This window comes from Panthera onca, chromosome A2, assembly GCF_046562875.1.
Source record: "Panthera onca isolate mPanOnc1 chromosome A2, mPanOnc1 haplotype 2, whole genome shotgun sequence".
Taxonomy (NCBI): Eukaryota; Metazoa; Chordata; class Mammalia; order Carnivora; family Felidae; genus Panthera; species Panthera onca.
This window is the reverse complement of record NC_138340.1, coordinates 95,973,545-95,998,407: the sequence shown is the minus strand read 5'-3', so window position 1 is coordinate 95,998,407 and position 24,863 is coordinate 95,973,545. Positions and strand designations below refer to the sequence as shown.

The following is a 24,863-nucleotide window of genomic DNA, read 5'->3' as shown; positions in this document are numbered from 1 at the left end:
GGGGGTTTATTTTAATTTTGCACAGTCTCATGATACGAGTAGTTTTGACTTGTCCTGGGTGCTCTTTATACTTCAAGGTCAACATCCAGCAACCACTGGACTCATCTTCTGATTTCCCAATACTACTGACCTAGGAATTGAGCTAGAATCATTGCCTACACTTATTTTCCATGTATTTTTTTTAAGCCCCTTAACAAAAAGAACAATTTTAAGATTCGCGTTTTTTTAAGTCTTTGCTTTGCTTTCTGAAATTCAGTTATTTTACCATCCTAGTAAGAAACACCCAAGTCTGAGGTGGGAACCCAGGTTGTGGGGATGATGTCATTTCCTGACCTGTCAGTAATGAGTCCTAGTTGTTTATTGCTTCTATCTCAGCGTCCCCAGATGATGGCTAAGAGCTCTTTCTGAACTGGATCTTGGCATTAAACCAGCCAGGATGAGAAGTTTAAGCAACCAGCCATCTTCCTCAGTAACGCTCAGATCTGTTTGCCGTTGCAGGTCGTCACGCTGTGGTACAGAGCTCCAGAAGTCTTGCTTCAGTCCAGCTACGCCACCCCCGTGGACCTCTGGAGTGTTGGCTGCATATTTGCAGAAATGTTTCGTAGAAAGTAAGAGATGCCTTTTGTTTCACTCTGCCTTCCTTAGAAAGAGGCTTTTTGGTCTTCAGTAATTTAAGTGATAGCAAAGCATTTCTGTTGCAAGTAAGCTCATGCTAGGTCCAGATCCACCTGCCTCGGGTACCGTGTCAAAGCCTGTCCTGGAGATGCTGTCTCTATGGTGTACTTACGGTGTAAGTCCTTAAGGTGTACTTTTGTATGACTCTAGCTTCCAGCTCTCAGAAACTCTGTTTGGAAAGTAACATGCCACTGTTCTTATGACTTATTTTTGTTGATGATGATAGGACGTAAAAATATCCTCACGGTGGACTTTGTACACAGGAGAAGGACAAAGGCTGTTAAATGTATGGAAATTTTGATGGTGAGAATAGTTGCTTAAACAGAATGTTCAGATTGAAAAGGAATAGGCAAAGAAGATGTCAGCACTGCTTCAGAATACTGAAAATGCTGTCAGATGGAGGAGAGATTAGACATACCCAGGCACCACAGAGAGCAAGACAAGGACCAAAGATACAGAAATTACAGAAATAAAGACTTTTGCACAGAAGTGGGAAAATCTAATGTTAGGCAGTCCCCTGAAGAGACGATTGGGGTCACTGAAAGTGGTGTATCCTCACTGGGTACTCAAGAAGAAACTGGACCACCACACATTGGAAGTGTTTGCAGTGGCATTCTTGGAGTGGGTGGATGGGCTAGATGACCTCCAGAGCCCTCTGATTCTGAGAGTCTATGATTCATTTGATTTTCAGGTCACAACAAGTAGCCAAACAATACAACAAAGATCTGCCGGGAAAATAATCCATTCCCAGGCACGAAATTCAGCAAATCAAAATTAAGCAGAGAACCTAATCATAATCTAATGACTCCTTGTTTTCTATTTTCATTTCCCTATGTCCCTGGGAAACGTGAGTTGGGAAGCTGAGTATATTCCCGTTGCGCATGTTATGTTCAGAGTGTTGGCTACATGATAGCTCACAAGGAAGAGAAGTGCTTGACTCTTCTTCTGTTTTAACCAAATTAAGTTTTAGTGCATGTAATAAATTTGGGGACCTATTTTTAGAATTCAGCATTTTTGTATATTGCTCACAGGAAGGGATCATGCCAAAGAAATCAAAGTACATAGATGTTTGATGCAGGCCTACTGTATGCCAAGTACAGGACCAAACTTCTTCCCTTCTGTTACCTTTTTATGCTTCCTTATCAAAGATAACTGAGAGGCACCTGGGTGGCTCAGTGCGTTAAGCGGCTGACTCTTGATTTTGGCTCAGGCCATGATCTCTTTGTTCGTGAGATCGAGCCTCACCTTGGGCTTTACCCTGACAGCCCAGAGCCTGCCCTGACAGCCCAAAGCCTGCTTGGGATTCTCTCTCTCTGGCCCTCTCCTGAGCACATGCTCTCTAAATAAATAAATAAACTAATTAATTTAAAAAAAGATAATTGAGATGCAGTGATAAATTCATTTGTCTAACATCAAGCAGCTAAAAAGTAGCAAGGGTATTATTCCAAATGAAGTCTTGTGAGTTTTAATCCAATGTAGTTTTTCTACCAAGGAAGGAAGAAAATAAGTAATATTGAATTCAGCTGCAATGTTTACCAAACAAGCTAAATAAGTGGTTTGGAAGTGTAGTCCTTGGACCTAAGGCATCAGCATCACTAAGGACCTTGGTAGAAATGCAAATTCCCAGCTCCCCCCATCCCTACCCCAGCCCACTGGATCAGAGGCTCTTGGGCTGGGGCTCAGCAACTTGTGTTTTCACCAGCCCTCCTGGCTAGTCTAATTCACCCTCCAGGGTAAGGACCACGGGGTTGGATGACAAGATCACCAGGGATGAGCAATGTAGATGTGCAATTCCCAGACCTCTCCCTTAGAGATTCTGATTCATAACTAGGCTGGGGCCAGGCATTCTTGTTTTTAAAAGTACCTCATGTAAAATTCTTTTCATCAGACAAGTGTAGAAAACATTGGGTTAAAGCATTATGGTCAGAACAGGAAATAATTTACTGTCAGTATGGCAAGGTGGGAGACAAGCAGGCATTCTAGTTCATCCCATAAATAACTTCGTTCACCTAAGAGCTGATTAGAGAAATGTCTGTTAAAATTACATTGATATGTCCGGAATTGTCCTCAGATATAAAGATTGATCCTGCTTTTGTAATAAGGGGGAGAGTGATCAGTTTTGGGGGTTTTGTTTTGGGGGGGACTGTTTGTTTTTAAGTAGGCTTCATGCCCAGTGTGGAGCCCAGTATTGGACTTGAACTCACAACCCTGAGATCAAGACTTGACCTGAGATCAAGAGTTGGATGCTTAGGGGCACCTGGGTGGCTCAGGTGGTTAAGCGTCCGACTTTGGCTCAGGTCATGATTTCTCCGTTCTTGAGTCAAGCCCTGTGCCGGGGTCTGTGCTGACAGCTCAGAGCCTGCAGCCTGCTTTGGATTCTGTGTCTCCCTCTCTCTCTGTTCCTCCCCCACTCACACTCTGTCTCTCTCTCAAAAGTGAATAAAGATTTAAAAACAAAACAAAACAAAAACAAAAAACGAGTTGGACGCTTAACCAACTGAGCCGGCTAGGCACCCCTGATCGGTTTTTTTTCAATAGTACAAGACTTGAATACCAGCCACTATTGATGATAAAACCATTATTTTTCTGAAAGATGTTAAAAGAAAGATAAAATTTAAGATATGTAGTGTTAAGCATTCACTAGTAAGGAATTTGCTGTATTTCTAAGCTAGTTGCTACCTATGCAACGGTTGTAACCTGAATTTTCATTTTATAGCATTAAAGCAGTTTCCCACTGAAGTGGTGACATAATTGCTAATCTGGTTCCCAGTCTAGCTTGCAGAATCCTATATAACCTGGGATATATATGAAACATTATTTCTACTAATTCATCAAAACCTATTTTCCATTTATAACATTTTTTTTCTACGGAAAAACTCATTCTCTCTTCCAATCCAACATGACAGGGATACCCGTCTCTTCACCCCAGCATGAAGTCTGGGAAGGGGGACTCAATGTTGGAGGCTTAGGGAAACACTGCTTTCATGATGGCAGCAACAGTCTGCTTCAGTTTACTAGGAAAGTGAGATGATGAGTAGAGACACGTTGCCTTTTTAGATGTGCACAAAAGAAAGTACTCTGTCTCTTGGAGCCTTGCATAGAGGTAGTAAATTGAGAATTAATTGCCTGAAGGAGGAAGCAATATCAGAATCCAGGCCCATGTGGACGAAGGAGAATGAATCCAGGCTTAGTACACACCATTCACAGGGTGGGTGCCCTGTCTCCTAAGTAGTTCCTGCTTTGGCTTTGACCTTGAATATGGCCGTAGGATCTGACCTTTGTTCCTACTCTGTTCTTGTTTGGTATTTCCTATGATAATACCAAGATAATCTGATTGTGCCCGCTTCTTACTTATGTCAGATGAGTTCTGTGGTCCAGTCCCCAGCTGGTCCTGATTCTGTCTTGATTCCTGAGTCCATCTTGACACACCTATTGCAGTGTCCAGCTGAGAATTTACAAGCCATAGATTCTGAAAGCAGACTCCCTCATTACCTTAGGCTAACTCTAAATCAGAGAATCCTGGCATGTGTCCACTCTGGGTTCCTACTTGTTATTATGGCAGTATTTCCCAAATTTTGTCATCTTTTTTAACACTTTCATGATTTTTGCCATATCCTCGGGACAACTATACTTACTTAATTTTTTAACCTAAACAATTTACCTTTTTTTTTTAATTGGAGTATAATTGACATACAATATTATGTTAGTTTCAGGTGTACAACATAGTGATTCAACATTCGTATACATTACAGATCAATCGCCACATTAAATCTAGATCCTATCTGTCACCATACGAAGTTGTTATGTATTATTAACTCCAGGCATACCTCATTTTATTGTGCTTTGCAGATGCTTTTTTTTTTTTTTTTAACAAGTTAAGGTTTGTGTCCTGCCCCAAACAAGTCTGTCAGCACCATTTTTCCAACAGCATTTGCTTACTTCATGTCTCTGTGTTACATTTTGGTAATTCTTGTAATATTTCAAGCATTTTAATTATTATCATATTTGTTATGATGATCTGTGATTAGGACTCACTGAAAACTTAGATGATGATTAACATTTATTAGCAATAAAGTATTTTTAATTAATGTATATACATTGTGTTTTTAGACATAATGCTATTGCATACTTAATAGACAAGAGGGTAATGTTAAACATAACTTTTTTATGCACTGGGAAACCAAAAAATTCATTTGGTTCACTTTACTAATATTTTATTATGGTGGTCCGGAACTAAAGCCACGGTATCTCCAAGATTTGCCTATATTGCATTCATTTCTCCTCTCTTTATTATTATCTTTCTTCTACTAACTTTAGGTTTGTTCTAATATTCCTTTAGGTATAAAGTTAAATTGCTTATTTGAGATTTTTCCTGTTTCTTGAGGTAGACCTGTATCACTGTAAAATTCGGTCTTGGAACTGCTTTTGCTGTGTCTCATAGATTTTGGACTGTTGTCTTTATATTTCATTTGATTTCCTCTTTGATTTTTTCATTGACCCTTAGGTTGTTTAGTAGCATGTTGTTTAGTCTCCATATGTTTGTGGTTTTTCTAGTTTTCTTGTAATTGATTTTTAGTTTCATACCATCGTGCTTTGAAAGACACCATATATGATTTTAATCCTTAAATTTATTAAGACTTGTTTTATGTCTTAACATGTGATCTATCCTGGATAATGTTCCGTGTACACTTGAAAAGAATGTAAATTCTGTTGCTTTTGGATGTTATGTTCTGTAAATATCTGTTCAGTTCATCTGCTGTAAGATGTCATTTAGGCTAATGTTTCCTTATTGATTTTCTGTCTAAATGATCTATCCATTGGTATAAAGTGGAGTGTTAAAGTAGTCCCCTGCTATTACTGTGTAACTGTCAGTTTCTCCCTTTATATTTGCTAATATTTGCTTTATATGTTTAGGTGCCCCATGTTGGGTGTGTACATGTATGTGTTATATCTTCTTATTGGACTGATCCCTTTATGATTATATAATGTTTTTCTTTGTCTCTTGTTACAGTCTTTGTTTTAAAGCCTGTTTTTTTCTGATACGAATATTGCTACTTTAGCTTTCTTTTCATTCCAATTTGCCTGGGATATTTTTTTCCATCCCTTCATTTTCAGTCTGTGTGTCTTTAGATCTGAAATGAGTCTCTTATAGTCGACATATAAATAGGTCTTGTTTTTTTTAATCCATTCAGCCACTCTGCCTTTCTATTGGAGCATTTAGTCCATTTACTTTTAGAGTATTTATTGATGGTTAGGTAATTATTGCCATTTTATTGATTGTTTTCAGGTTCTTTTTATAGTTCTCTGTTCCTTCTAATTTTTTTCTCTTCCCTTGTGACTTGGTGACTCTCCTCAGTGTTATGTTTTGTATTTCTTTCTCTTTATTTTTGCATGTCTGTCAGAGGTATTTGGTTTGTGGTTACCATGAGGTTCATATATAATATTCTATATATACATATAGCAGTCTATTTTAGGTGGATTGTTTCCTATTTTCACACACATGCTAAAACCACTACATTTTAACTCCCTTCCATCCATGTTTTATGTTTTTGACACTATTATATACTATTTTGTGTATTCCTTGACTGATTATCATAGGTCTAGATGATTTTACTATTTTCGCCTTTTAACCTTCATACTAGCTATTTGGTAGATAATCTACTACCTTTACTATAAATTTACCTTTACCGGTGAGATTTTTTTTTCTTTCATAATTTTCTCCTTTCTAGTTATGGCATTTTCTTCTCCATTTAAGAAAAAAATTTTTTTAAGTTTATTTTTGAGAGAGGGAGTGCACGCAGATGTGCTCATGCAAATGGAGGGGCAGAGAAAGAGAGAGAATCCCATCTGGGCTCTGCACAGTCAACACAAAGCCTGAGGTGGGGCTTGATCTCACAAACTGTGAGATCATAATCTCTGCCGAAATCAAGAGTTGGCCACTTAACCAACTGAGCCACCCAGGTGCCCCACCCCCTTTTTTTTTATTTTATAGAGAGTGTGCAAGCAGGGGCGAGAGGCAGAGCGAAAGAGAAAATCTTAAGCAGGCTCCACACTCAGTGCAGAGCCGTCCACTGCAGGGCTGAATCCCACAACCCTGGGATCCTGACCTGAGATGAAATCAAGAGTAGGATGCTCAACCTACTGAGCCACCCAGTCACCCCTCTTTTCCATTTAAAGAAATCTCTTGAAGATTTCTTGTAAGGTTAGTTTGGTGCTGATAAACTCCTTTAGCTTTTGCTTGTCTGCAAAACTCTCTATCTCTCCTATTCTGAATAATTACCATGATAGGTAGAGTATTCCTGGTTATAAATTTTTCCCTTTCAACGCTTTGAATATATCCTGCCAGTCCCTTCTGGCCTGTAAAGTTTCTGCTGAAACATCAGATGATAGCCTTATGGGGGTTCCCATGTTTGTAACTAGTGGTTTCTCTCTTGCTGCTTTTAAGAGTCTCTATCTTCAACTGTTGACACTTTAATTATAATGTGTCTTGGTGTGGATCTCTTTGAGTTTATCTTATTTGGGATTCCATATGATTCCTGGACTTGGATGTCTTTTCTTTCACCGGGTTAGGGAAGTTTTTAGCCATTTTTTTTTCAAATAGGTTTTCTGTACCTTTCTGTCTCTCTTCTCCTTCTATGATCCACAAAATATCAAATATTAGTGTCCCAGAGATCTCTTAAACTATCCTCAATTTTTTTTTCATTCTTTTTTCCTTTTTCCTATTTCAGTTGGGTGATTTCTACTTACATTGTCTTCCAGATCACTGATCCCGTTCTTCTGGGAACCTCTAACCTGCTATTGATTCCCTCTAGTGTATTTTTCATTTCAGTTATTGTATTCTTCAGCTCTGATTGGTTCTCTTTTTTTTTTAATTTTTAATTTTATTTTGAGAGAGAGAGAGCACGCACACATGCAGGGGAGAGGGCCAGAAGTGGGGGGGGGGGGGAGAGAGAGAGAGAGAGAGAGAGAGAGAGAGAGAGAGAGAGAGAGAATTTCAAGCAGGCTCCACACTCAGCATGGAGCCCAATGTGGGGCTCAATCCCATGACCCTGGGATTGTGTCCTGAGCCAAAATCAAGAGTCAAACACTCAACCAACTGAGCCACCCAGGCACCCCTAGTTGGTTCTTTTTTATATTTTCTAGACAATTTACTTTTGTTAGCCTCATCCTAAGTAAAAATATATAAAATCACAGATTTGATGAACCAGTTATTTATGTGTCTAGTACACACTCAAATAGATATATAACCATTAAAATTATTGAGAAACGTAGTCCATGTTCAACCCCTAAAATCATCTCTCTCACATGTCACCAGTGATCTATGTCACATGTTGGAAACCTTTTAACAAGCATTTCATTTAATCTACAAGTAACTTACTGCGTGGCTACTATATGCAAGACCCTTTTCTAGAGAGATAAATTAAATTCTAGTGGGGAAGAGAGGCATTGCGTGCATGATTAGTTAATTAGCCAGAGCCAGGTAAATGCTATGAAGAAGCATAGGGTTCTGTGAATAGGTATAATGAGAAGAGTGTTTCCAGAGAGGGAAAGAGATTTCTTAGTGGAAGGCCAGAAGTCAGGATTAACCTTACTTAGAGGTCACATCCTAGTTGTTTAAATAAAATTATTGAGGAATAATCATTTATGTATTAGGAAGGCTCACCATTCTCCATAAAACCTAAGGAGAAAAATAAGAAACAAAGGGAGGTGACATTTGTCTGTCATGTGACAGACACAGGGCCAGGCCCTTCACACACATTATCTCACTAAACCCACATTCTGAGGACTATTATCCAGTTTCCAGATGACAGGCCAAAGTCTCCTGCAAGGAGAGTAAATAATTGTCCATGGGCACACAGCTCTTAAATGGCAGAGCCAAATTTGAACCCAAGTCTGCCTGACTGTATAACGTTTGATTGTTTTTCACTCTGTCATGTTTCTGCCCTTGCTGTTGCTTCACCTATTAGGTTATATTTTTATCTGGAATGTTTTATGCATTATTACAGTGTAGCAGCAATGACATTTTAGAAGGTCAAGAAGCAAACCATGCATTTAATACCTTTGATTTCCAGTCTCTCCTGTCTTAGAAAAGTTGGCCAATTCTCTGTGATATTATTAAGAGTTGCCAGAGAGGGACGCCTGTGTAGCTTAATTGTTTAAGTTACCAACTTGATTTTCGGCTCAGGTCATGATCTCATGGTCTTGAGAACGAGCCCTGCGTCAGGCTCCACGTTGAGCATGCATGGAGCCCCCTTAAGATTCTCTCCCTTTGCCCATCCCCACTTGTACATGCATGCTCTCTCTCTCTCTCATAACAAAAAAAAAAAAAAAAAAAAAAATGAGTTGCCAGAGAGTTTTAATACTATCTATCAATATCATCTGGGTTTAATAATTGCCCCAATGACTTACAGCAGCATTTTACAAAATGGATGAGAGTTGAAGTTTTTTTTATCCTCCTTTAGCTCTTTGTCTATGGGTAGTCCATCTGTACTCCACATTGAGTTACCTTCTAATACTAAAAAACAGTATTAGGAATTTGGTCAGCTAGCCAGGCTGAAGGATGGGACGAGATGGGATAGGATGGATGGATGAGATAGATTGATTTTTAACGTCATAGCAAATTAAATTCACAATTGCTAACTATCCAGGTTATCTTGTGACCCTGATCAGAACTATTGTCTGTGGTTTGAAGGTTATGGGGTTTTCCAGGTTATAGCAAAGTCATAAAAAGAAAATGCACGTTCGAAAAAAAACTAATTCTAAAACTAGTTCTTTGAATATGGAGATTGTGGTAAGCAGATAGTAATTCTTAGAAGTTCTCAGTTGCCAACTCTACTGATGCCTAGCTAAGAAATGCCAAATGCTATTAGGAAGAATATAATAAATACAGTCACTGTTGGAAGGAAACAAACAAGGCTTCATGGTTATATTATCCCATGTATGGTGGCCTCTCTAGGCTTGTCGTCATTGATTTCTATGAATTAAATACCCAGTAGCTGAGAAACAGACAGTGAAACTGTCTTTTGTGGCTGAGTGGTCTGTGAACAGATGTCTTTAAAATGTCACTGAGTGCCTTGCCAGTTTTCCCATTGGTTACTGTGTTGGTGGTTCCCCATATTTGAATGCTCTCTCCTTAGTGACATCAGTAAAATGCGGTCCTTAATTAAGGGCTGACCTGAATAACAAGGCACCAGAAGGCAAGCTGTAGCCTTTAAGTGGAAACCCATTACCTCAGGTTAGGTCAGAACACGTGTGTGGAAACCAGGGCACTTAGCTGGACCTTGAGATTTCTTATCTCTTCTTGGGTGCTTTCCTAGGCCCTTTTATTTATGTATTTATTTTTCTTTAAAGAACCAACCAACCAAGTGGGAAGAACTTTAAAGAAGCCTTTTCTTGAGTAAGGAAATACCCACAATGGTACTTAGGAAAAGAACTGATCTTGGTTGAATAATGCATAAAAGGTAGTTCTAATAACAAAGGAGCACCATTAATGTAATCAGTGTTGATTTCTCTTATTCTTAATATGTGTTTTACTTTAACATGAATTTGAAAAACGCATTCGTTTTCACGATGCATATCGAGATGCTGCCTTAAGCCATGGCCTTTCCCTGTCGGGACAGCTCTGCGGCACTTGGGCATCCCAACCCACAGCCACTTGAGTCTGGCACCCTGGGTCTGCCTGTTCTGTGGTCTTCTCTGCAAACTGGATTTTATCTTTATAGTATTCTTCTGCCATTCTGTCATCCTGTCCTTCCCTCCAACTGCCCGAGTCATTGCTTCCCTTTTACTGACAATTACTGCTCTGTGACTTCTCCCCATGGTCTCATCCCTATTCTTTTTTATTTTTTAAGTTTATTTATTTATTTTGAGAGAGAGAGAGAGAGAGAGCAGGAGGGGCAGAGAGAGAGGGAAAGAGAGAATCCCAAGCAGGCTCCACACTGTCATTGCAGAGCCCCACATGGGGCTTGAACTCATGAACCGCGAGACCATGACCTGAGCTGAGATCGAGTCGGATACTTAACCGACTGAGCCACCCATGTGTCCCTGGTCTCATCCCTGTTCTGAGCAGCTGCTTCCCCCTTCTCTGGCTCTCACAACTTCTACTCATCCTTTCTACTCTGTCCCTTGGAATCCCTGTTCTGAGCCACAGGTTGCCCCACTTCGCTGAAATTTCCTCACAGTCTCCTTCTCCAGGGCATTTTCTGTCAATGCTCTCTTCCCTCCGAATAGAACTGGAATGTTCTTGGGCATCTGCTCCTGAGGGCAATATTCTGCCATTATTCTCTCATCTCCTTTTTGCCATCCTCTCCTCCTCCCCCTCCCCCATCTTAATTACATCACCTGTCACATACAGGACCAGTGATTTGGTTTTGGTTTTTTTTAAGCATAAAGCTTTCTTGAAGCATAGTAGCTTTTTCAGAGCTACGCTGAGGTAAGAACTGTTACCAATGGAAGTGTTTTGCATGTAGAAGGAAACAGCAGATTGAGGGTCCTGACTGACTTCGCTCACATCACTCAGCTTACCCTCTCTCCCTGTCCCCCAGCCTGTACTTAAGCATTCAGGACCTTCTGATGTACTTGTGTCCTTTGCTCACTCCTCATGGGCACTGCACCTTAGGCGTCATCATCCAAGTGTTCCACCATGTAAAATAAAGCCCGGCTTACAGACAGGATCAAGGGCAACTAGAGCACACAAGCTTTCCAACACTTGCCATCTGAGCTTTTGGTGGCCACATCTCCTGTCCTCTGGATCCATAGTCTCAGACCTGGTTCCATGCACAATTTCTTACCCTCCGAACCCCTCTAGTCTTTAAACCCAGTCCGTTCCCATAGTCCCAAACCAACATTCAGCCATGTCTCCACTTCATTGAGATGAGTGAGGCTATCCAAAGTGAGCTCCTCTGTGCCCCTTCTTTCAACCCAAAATATCTCTCCTTATCCTCGCCCTCTCTCCTTCTTCTCTCCCGTTTGCAAGAAGGTTGCATTCTTCTTCCTTATAAGACAAGCCCTTCAACTTATGTTCTTGATCCTACCCTGCTTCTGGACTCTCCCCACCATCCATCATCCCTTCTGATTTTCTGCTCCAGAGTCTCCCTGTCTACTAGCTCTCACGGCTCCATCCTAGAAAAGACCTCACTCCCCCTTTCTGTGCCCTCAGTCTTTCTCCTTCCTTTAATGGCCAAACTTCTAAAAAGAACAGAGTCTCTACATGCAGCCGCCACCTCTTTACCATTTGCCATTCCCTAAATCTTTCCAGTGATAAAAATAACAGATAATATTTATTAGGAACTTGCTATGAGCTAAACACTATACTAAGGGCCTTAAAATATATGATTTCTTAACATCTCAGAGTAACTTCACGGGATACTGTTGTCCCCCACTTTACAGGTAAGAAAACTGAGGCCTGAGAAGATAAAGTAGTACAGAATCCCACAGCTAATAAATGCTGAGGAGATGCTCTGAAGCCAGGCTTATCTGACTGCACAATCCTCCTAGCGATGCATCTGCTGCCTTCTGAGTTGATACGAACCATCTCTCCATCCTCATCTTGCTTGGTGTCTTCAGCATCTGAATCCCATGACCATTTGTCCCATTAAACCCTCCCTGTCCTTGCTGTTGGTGAAGAGCACACTACAAGGTACCTCTGCCTTTGTCTTCTTTACCGGCTCTTCTTCATCTTTCTCTTCCAAACCTAGATGTTCCCAAAGACTTTCTGTCTAGATAAGATGCAGATGGGCTCCAGAGCCACGTTCCTGTTCCCTGATGGACTGTCTGCCAACCATCTCACAGACACCTTGCCTTCACCAGACCCCCCACACCAGCAATTCCTCTTGCCATCATTTTTCCTGTTAATGGAACCAACATCCTCACAGTTACCCAGCTGGGTCCTCAAAGTCACTTTGGGATCCTCCTCATCCTTCTCATATTTCCAAGCCCTGTGGTTCCCGTCTCCACAGGGTCAGTCAGATCTTGCCTCTTTGTATCATGACTTCTGTCACCTCAGTTTGGGCCTTGACAGTCAGCCTAAAGCACTAACCTGCCAGCCTGCTTTCCTGTCTCCTGCCTGTTCATGGATTCAGGATAAATCGGTCTTTCCATTGTCACCCCTTTACAAAAACCTGTTAAAACTGGTGTAGGATCTTTGGCTCTCAAGACCTTCTAAAGAAGCCCCCAACTTTATTCTGGCCTCAGCACATATTCCTGTCCAAGATGTAACTTACAGGTTAGTGAAAGCAACCTACCTTTTGACCCCAAAATACACATCATGATTTTCCTCCTTAGAACCCATGTGATTCTCTTGACCTGGGTGCCCACCTGCCCCCTTTCATTTTCCAGAGCTAAACCTAGAGGCTACTTCTTCAGAAGGAGACCTGCCGCACTCCCCCCACCTCCATGACTCCTCAGCACCCTGTGTGCACCTGTCTCATGGCACTTTTCTCAGCCACTTTCTTCCTGCACACTTACGTCGTCCACCACAACTACAGTAATAATGTGATGCAGAGCCGTATTCTTTCTTAGGAACCAGATACTTAGTCCTGTTTTGTCCCTGCCCTGCCAGCTCTGTGACTAAAGGCAAGCCATCAGCCTGGAGTTCAGTGTCTTTATCTGTAAAATGGAGAGGCCACGAAAAGACGCAATAGCCATGGTGTCCAAACTCCTCTGCCTAGCTCAGGAACTACCGTCCTTTCTTGCTCCCACACTCCGTTTTATTCAGAGCAGCCTCACTTCATCTTTTTTATATATTGGGCTCTTGAGATTGACAAGAGTTTTAAAACACAGCAGTGGATAATGGCCAAGATTCATTCTAACTCTGATATTCTTTGCTTCTGAGTAGAAGCATGACTTGGTCATTTCTGGAACCCTTGACCATGTCTGGAACAGCTAACATTTGTTGACAGAGTTTATTACATACCCTTGCATGTGGTCCTGAGCACTTGACATGTATTCTGCAGTTTAATCTCCCCAAGTGACCAGCCCCAGGATCCACATCTGGTCATTGGCAGAACTTGAACTCACAGCTGAAGACCTATAACAGGTACACTGAATTATAACAAGCAACACTGAATATTAGAGAGACATCAAATAATAGAGAGTAGCATTATAACAGTTTATGTGTGTGTGTGCACGTGCATTCGTTCCTCCCTCTCCACCCTGCTCTTCCTTTTCCTAAATATTTGAATATATAGATATCCCATCCAAAAAGCTCTAAAGCAGCTCTGTCCGATAGAAATACAACATGAGCCACGGCGTAAGTCAAAATTTTTAGGAGCCTCGTTAAGAGGGGGGAAAAGAAACAGGTAAAATTAGTTTTATTAGTATATTTTATTTTAAATCAATATATCCAAAATATTATTTCAGTGTAATGAATATTTAAGAATATGAATGAGTATTTTACATTCTTTCTCATAAGTCTTCAGACTCCAGTGTGTATTTTACACTCACATTTCAGACGAGCCACACGTCAAGTGCTCAGTAGCCACCTGGACAATACTAGACAGCACAGATCTACACCATCAAATAGAAGGAAAAGTAAAGAAAAAAACAGGCTGCCATTTATTGGCAAGAGGAGAAAAAGTGAGTCAGTGCCCTTCTCTCCTAAACTCATTGAATCTCAGTGAGATTCCTTTTTCTTCTGTCTCCTGTGTCTTTTCTAGTTTGGGCTGTAAAAGTTGGGGTCCTCATATCTAAAACTAAGAGAAGTGACGTTGATGCAGGTGCTTAGCCTTTGTCCCTGACTTGGTGGCACTTGAATGCCAACCTGCACATGGTTTGTCAGCACCAGCAGATCTTCCCCACTATGTCCTCTTTTAAAATTTCTTGCACCTGGAGCCTTGCCGTCTCTGTGATCTCTCCACATACCACTTTCAGAAACAAGAATTGCTGAGTGCAGGAACAAATTAGGAGATGTAGATGCCAGCTAGCTTTATTTAAAAGAAAATAAAAATTTTTAGGGGCGCCTGGGTGGCTCAGTCGGTTAAGCGTCCAACTTCATCTCAGGTTATGAGCTTACAGTCAGTGGGTTCAAGCCCCGCGTCTTCAGAGCTGCTTCAGATTCTGTGTCTCCCTCTCTCTCTGCCCCTCCCCCACCCAAGCTCTGTCTCTCTCCCTCTCTCTCAAAAACAAGCGCTAAAAATTTTTTTTAAAAAAAGGGAAAAAAAAATCTTTAACCACAAGGTAAAATAGTATGGTTGCAGAAATGCCAAGTAGTACAGAAGTATAAAAAGTGAATATTATCTTTTCTGTACTCTCATCCAAAATCTGCTTCCCCAAAATAATCCCCTGGATACACCTCCAGATCTTCTTTATTGCAAATTCAAAAGTGTGTATGTTTATAAATGCATATATACATGCTCACACAGGCACATCTGTAAATCTATGTCAGAGAGATGGGCTTACACTATATACCACACTCTTCTGTACATTGCTTTATTCGCTTTATTTTATTATAATGGGTTATGTCAGTTCATAGATATCTAGCTCATTTTCAAACTGCTGAATAACTGTCAGTTCATTTATTTCATAATTTAGTTTCCCATTGATGGACATTTAGGGGTTGTTTTTAGTCTTCTTGCAAACAATTTTGCAGTAAAATCCTTGTGCTTATTTTGTGGAACATTTGTCCAAGTATTTCTGTATGGTGAATTCCAGAAGTGAAATTACAGGGTCAGATAACATGCATATTTAAAATTCTGCCAGCTAAACCAAATTGCCCTCCAAAAAGCTTCTATTAAACTCATTTAAATTTAAGGTGGAAGGTAGGATTGAGCTTCTCAAAGATTAAGAAGGGTTGTCAAGACTAAAACAAGATACATACTCTCATGTAAGCCCTGGCTTCCTTCTCTACCTGCATTTTAGAGTAATATTAAGAGGCACTTGGCTGGCTCAGTCAGTTGAGGGTCTGACTTTGGCTCAGGTCATGATCTTGTGATCTGTTAGTTCAAGCCCCATGTCGGGCTCTGTACTGACAGCTCAGAGCCTGAAGCTTGCTTCAGATTCTGTGTCACCCTCTCTTTTTTCCCCACTTGTGCTCTGTTTCTCTCTGTCTCTGTCTCTTTCTCTCTCAAAAATAAATAAACATTAAAAAAATTTGGGGGGGGGGGGCGCCTGGGTGGCTCATTTGGCTAAGTGGCTCAGGTCACGACCTCACAGCCTGTGGGTTCAAGCCCCACATCAGGCCCTGTGCTGACAGCCCAGAGCCTGGAGCCTGCTTCAGATTCTGTATCCTTCTCTCCCTCTGCCCCTCCCCCACTCGTGCTCTGTCTGTCTGTCTGTCTCTCTCTCTCTCTCTCAAAAATAAACATCAAAAAAAATTTTTAAGAAGATAATATTAAGAGTGAAATATAAGTAATATGGTAATTTTATAAAAACTGTTGTTAATCTTGGTTTGAAGCTTAAGAGACCTCCTTCAACCGTAAAATTCACTGTGGGTTTCCTTTTTATCAGTTGTATAGCGATAGGGAAGGAATCAACCTCCTTTTGTCAGTTTAAAAAAAAAAATTATCTCAAGATTAAAGTCCCCAGCAGTTTTGCAGACTAGTTTTTTTTCCAGTTGACAGACAACATGAAGGTCATTCTGCAGAGCTGCAGAGTGCCTAGGCTTGGAGAATAATGTGTATTGAGTTCTGATCTTCCTTCAAGGCAACACTTGGAACGTGGTCCTCTCTTCACATTGCCTTCCTTCTTAGTCTTCTTATTTTCCAGACCCCATGCATATTTACTTCAGATTTTGCATTCTGAGTCTACTCACTGGAATTGTTTCAGAAGCCCTTGCATTGCTAGCACTAATAGTCTCTGTTCTACCTTGGTCATAAAGTCTCCGGTCTTCCTGGTCACCTCTTTCAGCCATTGTTTGGGATAAAAACATTTGGTTTGAGACCAGAAGCCATCCACTTCTTATTATAGAACAGCGGCAGAGAAAGTAGCTATTTTATACAGTAGGAGCCAATTCTTAACAGTCTAATCTTCAGTTGATGGCAAACTTGTCTTCGTTGTCCCCTGGCTCCCATGAATAAGAGATGCCTCTCAGCCCTGCAAAATAAAAAGTATCAGGCCTTCACAGAATTACTTCAGCCGGAGTTTGGACCTCTGATTTGGGTCGAGTCTGGCCTTGGTAATTCCTTCAAAGCTTCATGTAACATTTGTGGCTTTACAACAATCTTGCATATTTACTAGACAAGACAATAATTCTCTCTATTCGGGAGACTTTTACTATATACCTGAATAGTTTTCCACAGAACAGTATTAAGGCACCAAATTAGAACAAATAGTAAGATGTGACAAATGATTCTACTTGGTCTTGTCCTAAAATGATAGGGTGTAATGACAATCTGTCCATAACTCCATGTGGCCCAGTGCTGTGGGGTGGTCTGGTCTATCTGGTACCCATGCTTCATTGTTTCACACTGAGTTTCTGCCTCCCATTGGCCTTCTCAGGGTGACTAGATGAGCTAGTCATCTGATAAGACCCAGAACTTGGCTTCACTGAGAAGCATTGGACATTTTTCTTATAAAAATTAAAGAAGTTTCCTAGTTTTTCTTATTTTTCTCCTTTCAGCTTTTCTCCTCTTACTTCCTTCAGACTTCTGTCCTCCTCTTCTGACTCACTCTCTTTCTTTCTTCCATTCTCCCTGTGTCACTCTCTCCCCTCACATTCCCAGTTTAACCATGGGAGACACAGGGCATTTAACACAGCCTTCCCTGTATCCTTCTCTGATAAACACATGGTAGTACTGAGTTTCTGGTTTATTGCTCCTGTTTTGCTGGCTCAATTACATTTTCAAATGATAGAATCTACTCAGAGATAGGCCTAAGAGTGATCAGCTGCTTTAGGGGTGTGTGTGTGTGTGTGTGTGTGTGTGTGTGTGTGTGTGTGTGTGTACATATGTGTACACATGTATGTGCATATGTGCGGCCATGTGTTTTTATAAAACCAGGAATCTGGTTTATTATTTCTAGATCCTTTCTTGTTTTCTTACACACATTTCACAAAATCTTAATATGTGAAAGATGTGACACAGAGACAGCTATAGACGTGTGGGCTGTATTTACTTGCTAATTAAACCATTGCAAGGGACTATTCAAAAAGCAGGTTTCCATTGGAAATTAGATTTTACTGTGAGGTGAATTGGATAGTGCTAGTTCTTTTCTTATCGCTGGCACAGTTCTAGTTTGCTGGACATTCTCAGTCCAAAACCTGGGAGAAGATTCAAAACCTTAGAATCAAGCATCAGGAGGCTGCCAAATTTGTTTGTGCTATGTTGCCCAACCATTTAATAATCACATAACATACTAATATTTTGATATTCAGAAGTAATTTGGAAGCCAGTTGCTCTGTGTTTGGCTGCTCAGAGTCCTATTGGATTCTACAGGTATCAGCATGCAGTAAAGTTAATTTGGAAGACACTCAGTTAAATGGTATATAGACCTGATTAAAAATGGGAATGAATTGAATATATGGACATTTCGCATTTTTTCTCTAAACTGGCACCTTTTTTTAAGGATTACAAATTAACAGCTTCTTGTGGTGCCTCTGTGAGCCCTCAATTAAAAGTCATTAAAAATGTTAAGAGCTTGTAGTTTAAAATGATACCTACTACCCCTCTCTCAGTTTCTGACACCAGAATTAAAACTGGCACTGAAATAATTATCAGAATTATTTGGAAAAATTCCCATTTAGCCTGAACTAGATTTAAAAACCCATTTGGGGGCACCTTGGTGACTCAGTCAATTAAGGCTTCGACTCTTGATCTCAGCTCAGGTCTTGATCTCAGGGTCATTAGTTCAGGCCCCACATTGGGCTCTGTGCTGGGCTGGAGCCTACTGGATACGGTAGGTAGGAAGATAGATAGATAGATAGATAGATAGATAGATAGATAGATAGATACCCATTTGGTGACTCGGGTTTGTTATGTGCACCTAAAAATTGTTAGATAGACCTTTTTTCCTCTCCCTCCTTCCCTTGTTTCAGAAACACAGGTTGACTCCAATTCAGAAAATGGTCAGCTGTTCCCACCACTGTTTCTGTTGAGATCTCCACTGTGTGTTGCCTCCCCTCTGCCATCAGCATGGTATATCTCTTTCTTTTGCACGTATGAGTGTATATACCAGAAAAACAGATGCAAAAAGGGAACAGGGGAGCTGAGAAGAATGGGATATTTAGGAGGTAGACACGTGAGAGCAATATTAGATGAAACATGGTAGATGTTAAAAATGGAGCTAAGAGCTGGGATGCCTGGGTGGCTCAGTTGGTTAAGCATCTGACTTTGGATTTTGGCTCAGGTTACGATCTCACAGTTCACGAGATTGAGCACCATGTTGGGCTCCATGCTGAGAGCATGGAGCCTGCTTGGGATTCTGTCTCTCTGACCCTCACCTGCTCATGCATTCTCTCTCTCATCAAATAAACATGCAAACTTTAAAACATTTTTAAAATTAATCTAAGAGCTGCTCAGAGAGTACTCAGTATTTACATAATGCATTCAAAGTAATGTCTACATTTTGTTGCCTGCAACTTGTCTGGATTGATTGACCCTCTTGGAAGAATGAGAAAACCAAGCCAACTAAAAGAATAAAATTCTTATGACTTTTGAAAAAATACTACTGATCAAGAGAAGTAACATTATCCAGAAGCCTAAGTAAAAGATATAAAACTGAAAAGATTAGTGAAATCAGAAGAAATTTTCTAAAAATTAGTAGACTAATTGAAAGAATACTAGAAGACACACTCTCCAAAACAAACAAAGGCCGCAAGAACTGAACATTTTGAAATGTAAAAATAGCAAACTAAGATGGAAAGGGAAGTGGATGAGATGTGGAATTGTGAGGAAACCCAGTACAGTGGCACAATTAAAATCTGGTCAGAGGGAGTAAGAAGTAGAATTAATACTATAGGAAATTGAATCATTGATTTAAAGGACAGTATTGAGACATTGTCACAGAATGCTGAGGAAAAGAACAAAAGGTTTGAAATGGTAAGAAAATAACAAATATGAAGGATAGAGAATGGAACTCTGGTTTAAGAAATTGATGGCCTTGGGGCACTTAGGTGACTCAGTTGGTTAAGCATCGACTTCAGCTCAGGTCATAATCTCACATCACAGCTCATGAGTCCGAGCCCTGCATTGGGCTCTGTGCTGACAGCTCAGAGCCTAGAGCCTGCTAAAGATTCTGCGTCTCCCTCTCTTTTCTGCCCCTCTCCCGCTCGCTCACACGCGCAGCTCTCTCTCTCTCTCTTTCTGTCAGAAATAAATAAATATTTTTAAAAAAAGAAAAAAAATTGATGGCCTTGAAATGCAGTAATCAAAAACATAATTATAGAAATGTGTTCCTGAACAGAGACAGGACTTGGGTATGTGGATTAAAAGGTCTCAGAATATTTGGATGGAAGTCATTGAAAAAGAGACCCTAGTAGTTTGGGTGCTCAGGGCTGTGAGTACAGAAAATTCCATTTGGATCGACTAAAGAATAAGGAATTTATTAGTTCACATGAATGGTGATTCCAGAGATAGGTGAGCTTCAGGGTTGGCTTAATCCAGAGGCTGCAGCTCCATTTCTCTAAGATTCCCTTGTCTATGTCTTGGCATCTTAGAAGACTGTCTTCCCACATGGCAAAGTGGTTATAGCGGTTCCAGGTTTCACACCTGCACACCAGGACACTCAGACAAAGAACACATTCTTCTGGACCAGGGCTCCAAAGAAAAGTGCAAAATTTATCCTTAGGACTGCTTATGGTCTATGCCTGCACTTGAACCAAGGACTGAGACCAGAGGAATGGATTCTGTTGACCAGATAGATGGTGGTCTGAAGAACATCAAGTTCTCTTACAAGGTGAAAGGGAAAAATGGATACTAGGGAGGCAACCCACGGAATCTGCCACAAAGGCTGTCACAGAGCACATCTGGCGAATGTCTGAACTGCATGGAGAAAGGGAAAAGCCTACAAAGAACAAACTAATTTATTTGACAGTTATACAAAAAGGTAGGAAAGTTGGGCTGCCTTCAAACTTCTCTTTTATTTAACCTTTAAAAGGCACAAGAGATTAGAGAAAAATCTATAGCTTTGTCGGGGGGAGTCTGTGCCCAAGACCCTTATACTCAGGTGAGTTATCTTAAATAAGTGAAGGCAGGGGCACCTGGATGTCTCAGTTGGTTAAGCATCCTACTTCAGCTCAGGTCATGATCTCACGGTTCATGGGTTCGAGCCTTGTGTCAGGCTTTGTGCTGACAGCTTGGAGCCTGGAACCTGCTTCAGATTCTGTGTCTCCCTCTCTCTTTCTCCTCTTCTCCTGCTTTTGCTATGTCTCTCTGTCTCTCAAAAATAAATAAATGTTTAAAAACATTTAAATAGGTGAAGGCAACAGAAAAGGTTCCTATGTACAAGGATTCAGTTACTGTTTGTTTGTTTAATACAATTTGAGCAAATTTGAGCTAACTAAAAGAGATACCAAAATTAGCACATCAAGAATGGGAGGCCATCTAGTCAAGCAGAGATCAATGCATTTTCCCCTTTAAAATTGCAAGTATCACTTAATGACAGCAATGTTATTTACGGAATGCTATTTGTAACTTACTATGTTATTATTCACAAAGGTGATCTGATTTCATGTTAATTTTCCTTGTTTAGTCACCCAGGTGAGACATGACATTTGTAAGTCCTGCTTACAGAAAACTCCAGCCTAGTGAAAAACTCCTGGGGTCCACAAATGCCAGCATCCAAATTGTTATGTTTCCTCCTACATAGTTTCTCTTCTCTCAGCTTTTCCCCCTTAGCTATAAAATCTATCCTTATGGCATCAAAATGTGTAACAGGAATACGATTCCTTAACAGGGGCAGGGGAGGGCAAAGACAATGTCAAATTAGTTTCAGAAGCAACTGCCACGTATGACATTGAGGAGTAAAAGTTAAATGGAAAAGTGCTGAAGGCATTTCTTCATTTTAGTGAATGCCAACAGATAGACAGGCTCAGGGATGGGATACAAAATGTAAAGGAAGGCTTCCCACATACCAGATTTGTGAAGAAGAAATACTCTTCAACACTCAAAGTTATTCTTTCCTGTGTTCTGTTCCATAATTAGGGCCCCTATGATTATTTTTATACAAATAAAGTCTTGCAGAATCAAACAGCTATTTCCCTTAAAACTCTGCATAACAAAGTAATTGTGGAATTGGCCATAATGCCTTGCAGAGGAGAACAAGCCTCTAAAAAACTCTGAAACTAGGGGCACCCGGGTGCCTCAGTTGATTAAGCGACCGATTCCTGGTTTTAGCTGGGCTCATGATCTCATGGTTCGTGAGATGGGGCCCTGCATCCAGCCCCATGCGGAGCTCTGAGCTAAGATCATGGAGCCTGCTTGGGATTTTCTCTCTCTCTCTCTCTCTTTCTCTCTCTCTCTCTCTCTCTCTCTCTCTATCAAAATAAATAAATAAAAACATGAAAAAAATAAAAAAAAATAAAAAAGAATGGGAGGCCACTGGGGCGCCTGGATGGCGCAGTCGGTTAAGCGTCCGACTTCAGCCAGGTCACGATCTCGCGGTCCGTGAGTTCGAGCCCCGCGTCGGGCTCTGGGCTGATGGCTCGGAGCCTGGAGCCTGTTTACGATTCTGTGTCTCCCTCTCTCTCTGCCCCTCCCCCGTTCATGCTCTGTCTCTCTCTGTCCCAAAAATAAATAAAAAACGTTGAAAAAAAAAAAATTAAAAAAAAAAAAAAAAAGAATGGGAGGCCACAGTCTGAAAGGACTGGCTGTCTACAGACCGAACTCCCAACTTTTCACAGACGTTCTGAGGAGAACTGGGACTTAAGCAGACCTCACCTGTTTGTACTGGCCATACTAATGACCCTATAGGAATGTGGTTAGGTTAGTATATTTTTCACAACAGGATCTGGATGAAGCTTAAAAGCAAATAATTCCATTATGAATTAATAGTCCTTATTATGAGACTAGCCCTGTAATTGGACTTCAGAAATTCCCCTGAAAAAGCTTCAGGCAGAGAGTACCATCAGATTTAAAAGTCTAATTAAATACGACTAAAATTATGTTTCATTTTAGCCCACCTATAAGTAGAAAAAAAATGGTTTCTAAAGACCTTTAAAAATAACAGAAGAGTAGGTCAAAGTGAAACACTAAAGATGAAATAGAAAGGGAGGTAAATGGGATAAACAATTATGAAGATGGAAATGAAGTAGCTAAATTAAAGTCCCTTAAGGAGGCACAGAAAGCTGAATTGACCCTTAAGAAAACTGCAGAAGTGATACAAAAGACAGATTGGGTTAAACTTTCAGGTTGGTGATTTGTTCCTCCTGATATCATAATTTCTGGCATCTTCCCATTTTTCTTGAATGCTGACTTTTTCTATTTAAAGATTATATTAATACAAAAAGTGGAATTGATCAAAATGTTCAACATCAATGGAATTGCTTCATAAAATAATTGTATCAATATAATTTATGAAAAGTTATAAATTATCTCTCATGATATTCACATTGTTGGATATCTTAGGGTTGCTAATAGTACTGCATCCCGTACCCATTGTTAAAATACTGGCATACTTCCATACCCATTAGTACAAAAGCCACTGCCTGGAGCACTCTAGCTGCCTAGATGCTGCTGCATCCCCCAAAGGGTCACCATCTGACATGCCAGGGTTGGTCCAGAATCCTGCTCCTGCCCTTCCATGTTAAAAAAAAATTGGGGTTTTTTTTGTTGTTTTGTTTTTTTTTTTTTCACTATTATCTCAGTCAATGGAGATGCACTCCTAGGTATATACATTTGCAGTAACCCTCTTTTAAGTTCCTGGAAATCATCCTGTGCTTCTGCCCATCATTTCTTCCAGCTCCCATTTGAACAATTGTTGATCTAAGGCAATTCATTATGCAATTTATGTCATAGACCTTCTACCAGTCCCTAACTGGCTGCTGATCTTTACCCTATTTCTTGGACCTAAAAAGTCTTCTGGAAGCAGAGTAAAACTTGGAATTTAACATCAAGCTGTGAAATTCTCCCTTTGTTTTGTTTTGTTTTGTTTTGTTTTGTTTTTAAGTTTATTTTTATTTATTTTGAGAGAGATATATAGAGCAAGCAGGGGAGGGGGCAAACAGAGAGGGAGACAATACCAAACAAGCTCTGTGCTGTCTGTGCAAAGTCCATTTTGGGGCTGGAACTCGCGAACAGTGAGATCATGACTTGAGCCAAAATCAAGAGTCATATACTTAACCAACTGAGCCACTCATGTGCCCTTGTTTGGGATTTTTGTTTTTGTTTTTTGTTTTTGAAGTAGCGTTAGTGTTATCATTCACTGCTGTTTAGCGATCTTGGCCAGAAACGTTCATCAAAAGTTGTACCAAAATGGCCCATAAATATATCTGTACCCTACTCCCTGTGAATTTGTTTCGTTATAATGGCAAAAGGAATTTGGGAGATGTAATTAAGGTTATAAACTTCAAAATAGGAACATTACTCTGGATTATCTGGGTGGGCCAAATCTAATCACAGGGGTGCTTTAAAAGAGAGAACTTTCTCAGGCTAGAGGCAAGAGATGGGGCAGAAGGGGAAGTCAGAGAGATTCTAAGTGTGAGAAGGATTCAGCCCACTGTTGCTGCCTCTGAGCTGTAGGGGCCACATTAAGAACCAGAAGGAGGCCCCTAGGAGCTAAAAGTGGCCTTCACTTGACAGCCAACAAGGAAGCAGGAACCTCAGAACAGCAACTGTATGGAGCTGAATTCAGCCAACTCCCCGAATGAGATGTGAAGCAGTATATACCCCAGAACCTCCAGAATGGATTGCAGCCCAGCCAGTGCTTCAATTTCAGCTTTATAGGACTCTAGCAGAGAACCAGCCGAGCCCAGCCAGCCCTAGACTTTTGATCTACAGAACTGTGAGGTGGATCATGGGTGTTGTTGGAGCCAGTACACTTATTATGATGTGTTACAGCAGCACATAGAAAATTAACAAATATACCAACATATAAAAGAATGGCAACACTGCAACAAAACCAGTGGAATAAACTATAAACATTGCAGAGTACAGAAAAGCTGTTGAATTGCTAAATTCAGAAAAGCTGTTGAATTGCTTTCTGGCTGAGAATGTCTACACAGTGAGGAGCACCAGTTCCAAAGGCCAAAAGGACCTAGTGGTACACTCAGCCAGCACTAGGCACTCAACTAAGAGCATACAAAGGATTGAGTATTAGGG

The 24,863-nt window shown here is 40.6% G+C and overlaps 1 protein-coding gene across 4 annotated transcripts in view; it reads left to right on the top strand.

Annotated features, from left to right (window-relative positions):
- CDK6 (cyclin dependent kinase 6) overlaps positions 1-24,863 on the top strand; it is a 256,002-nt gene that overhangs the window by 185,402 nt on the left and 45,737 nt on the right. For all 4 annotated transcript variants that reach the window (XM_078442472.2, XM_078442471.2, XM_078442473.2 and 1 more), the window contains exon 5: positions 499-608. In XM_078442472.2, coding sequence (XP_078298598.1) covers positions 499-608 — 110 coding nt within the window. The remainder of the gene's footprint in view (positions 1-498; positions 609-24,863) is intronic.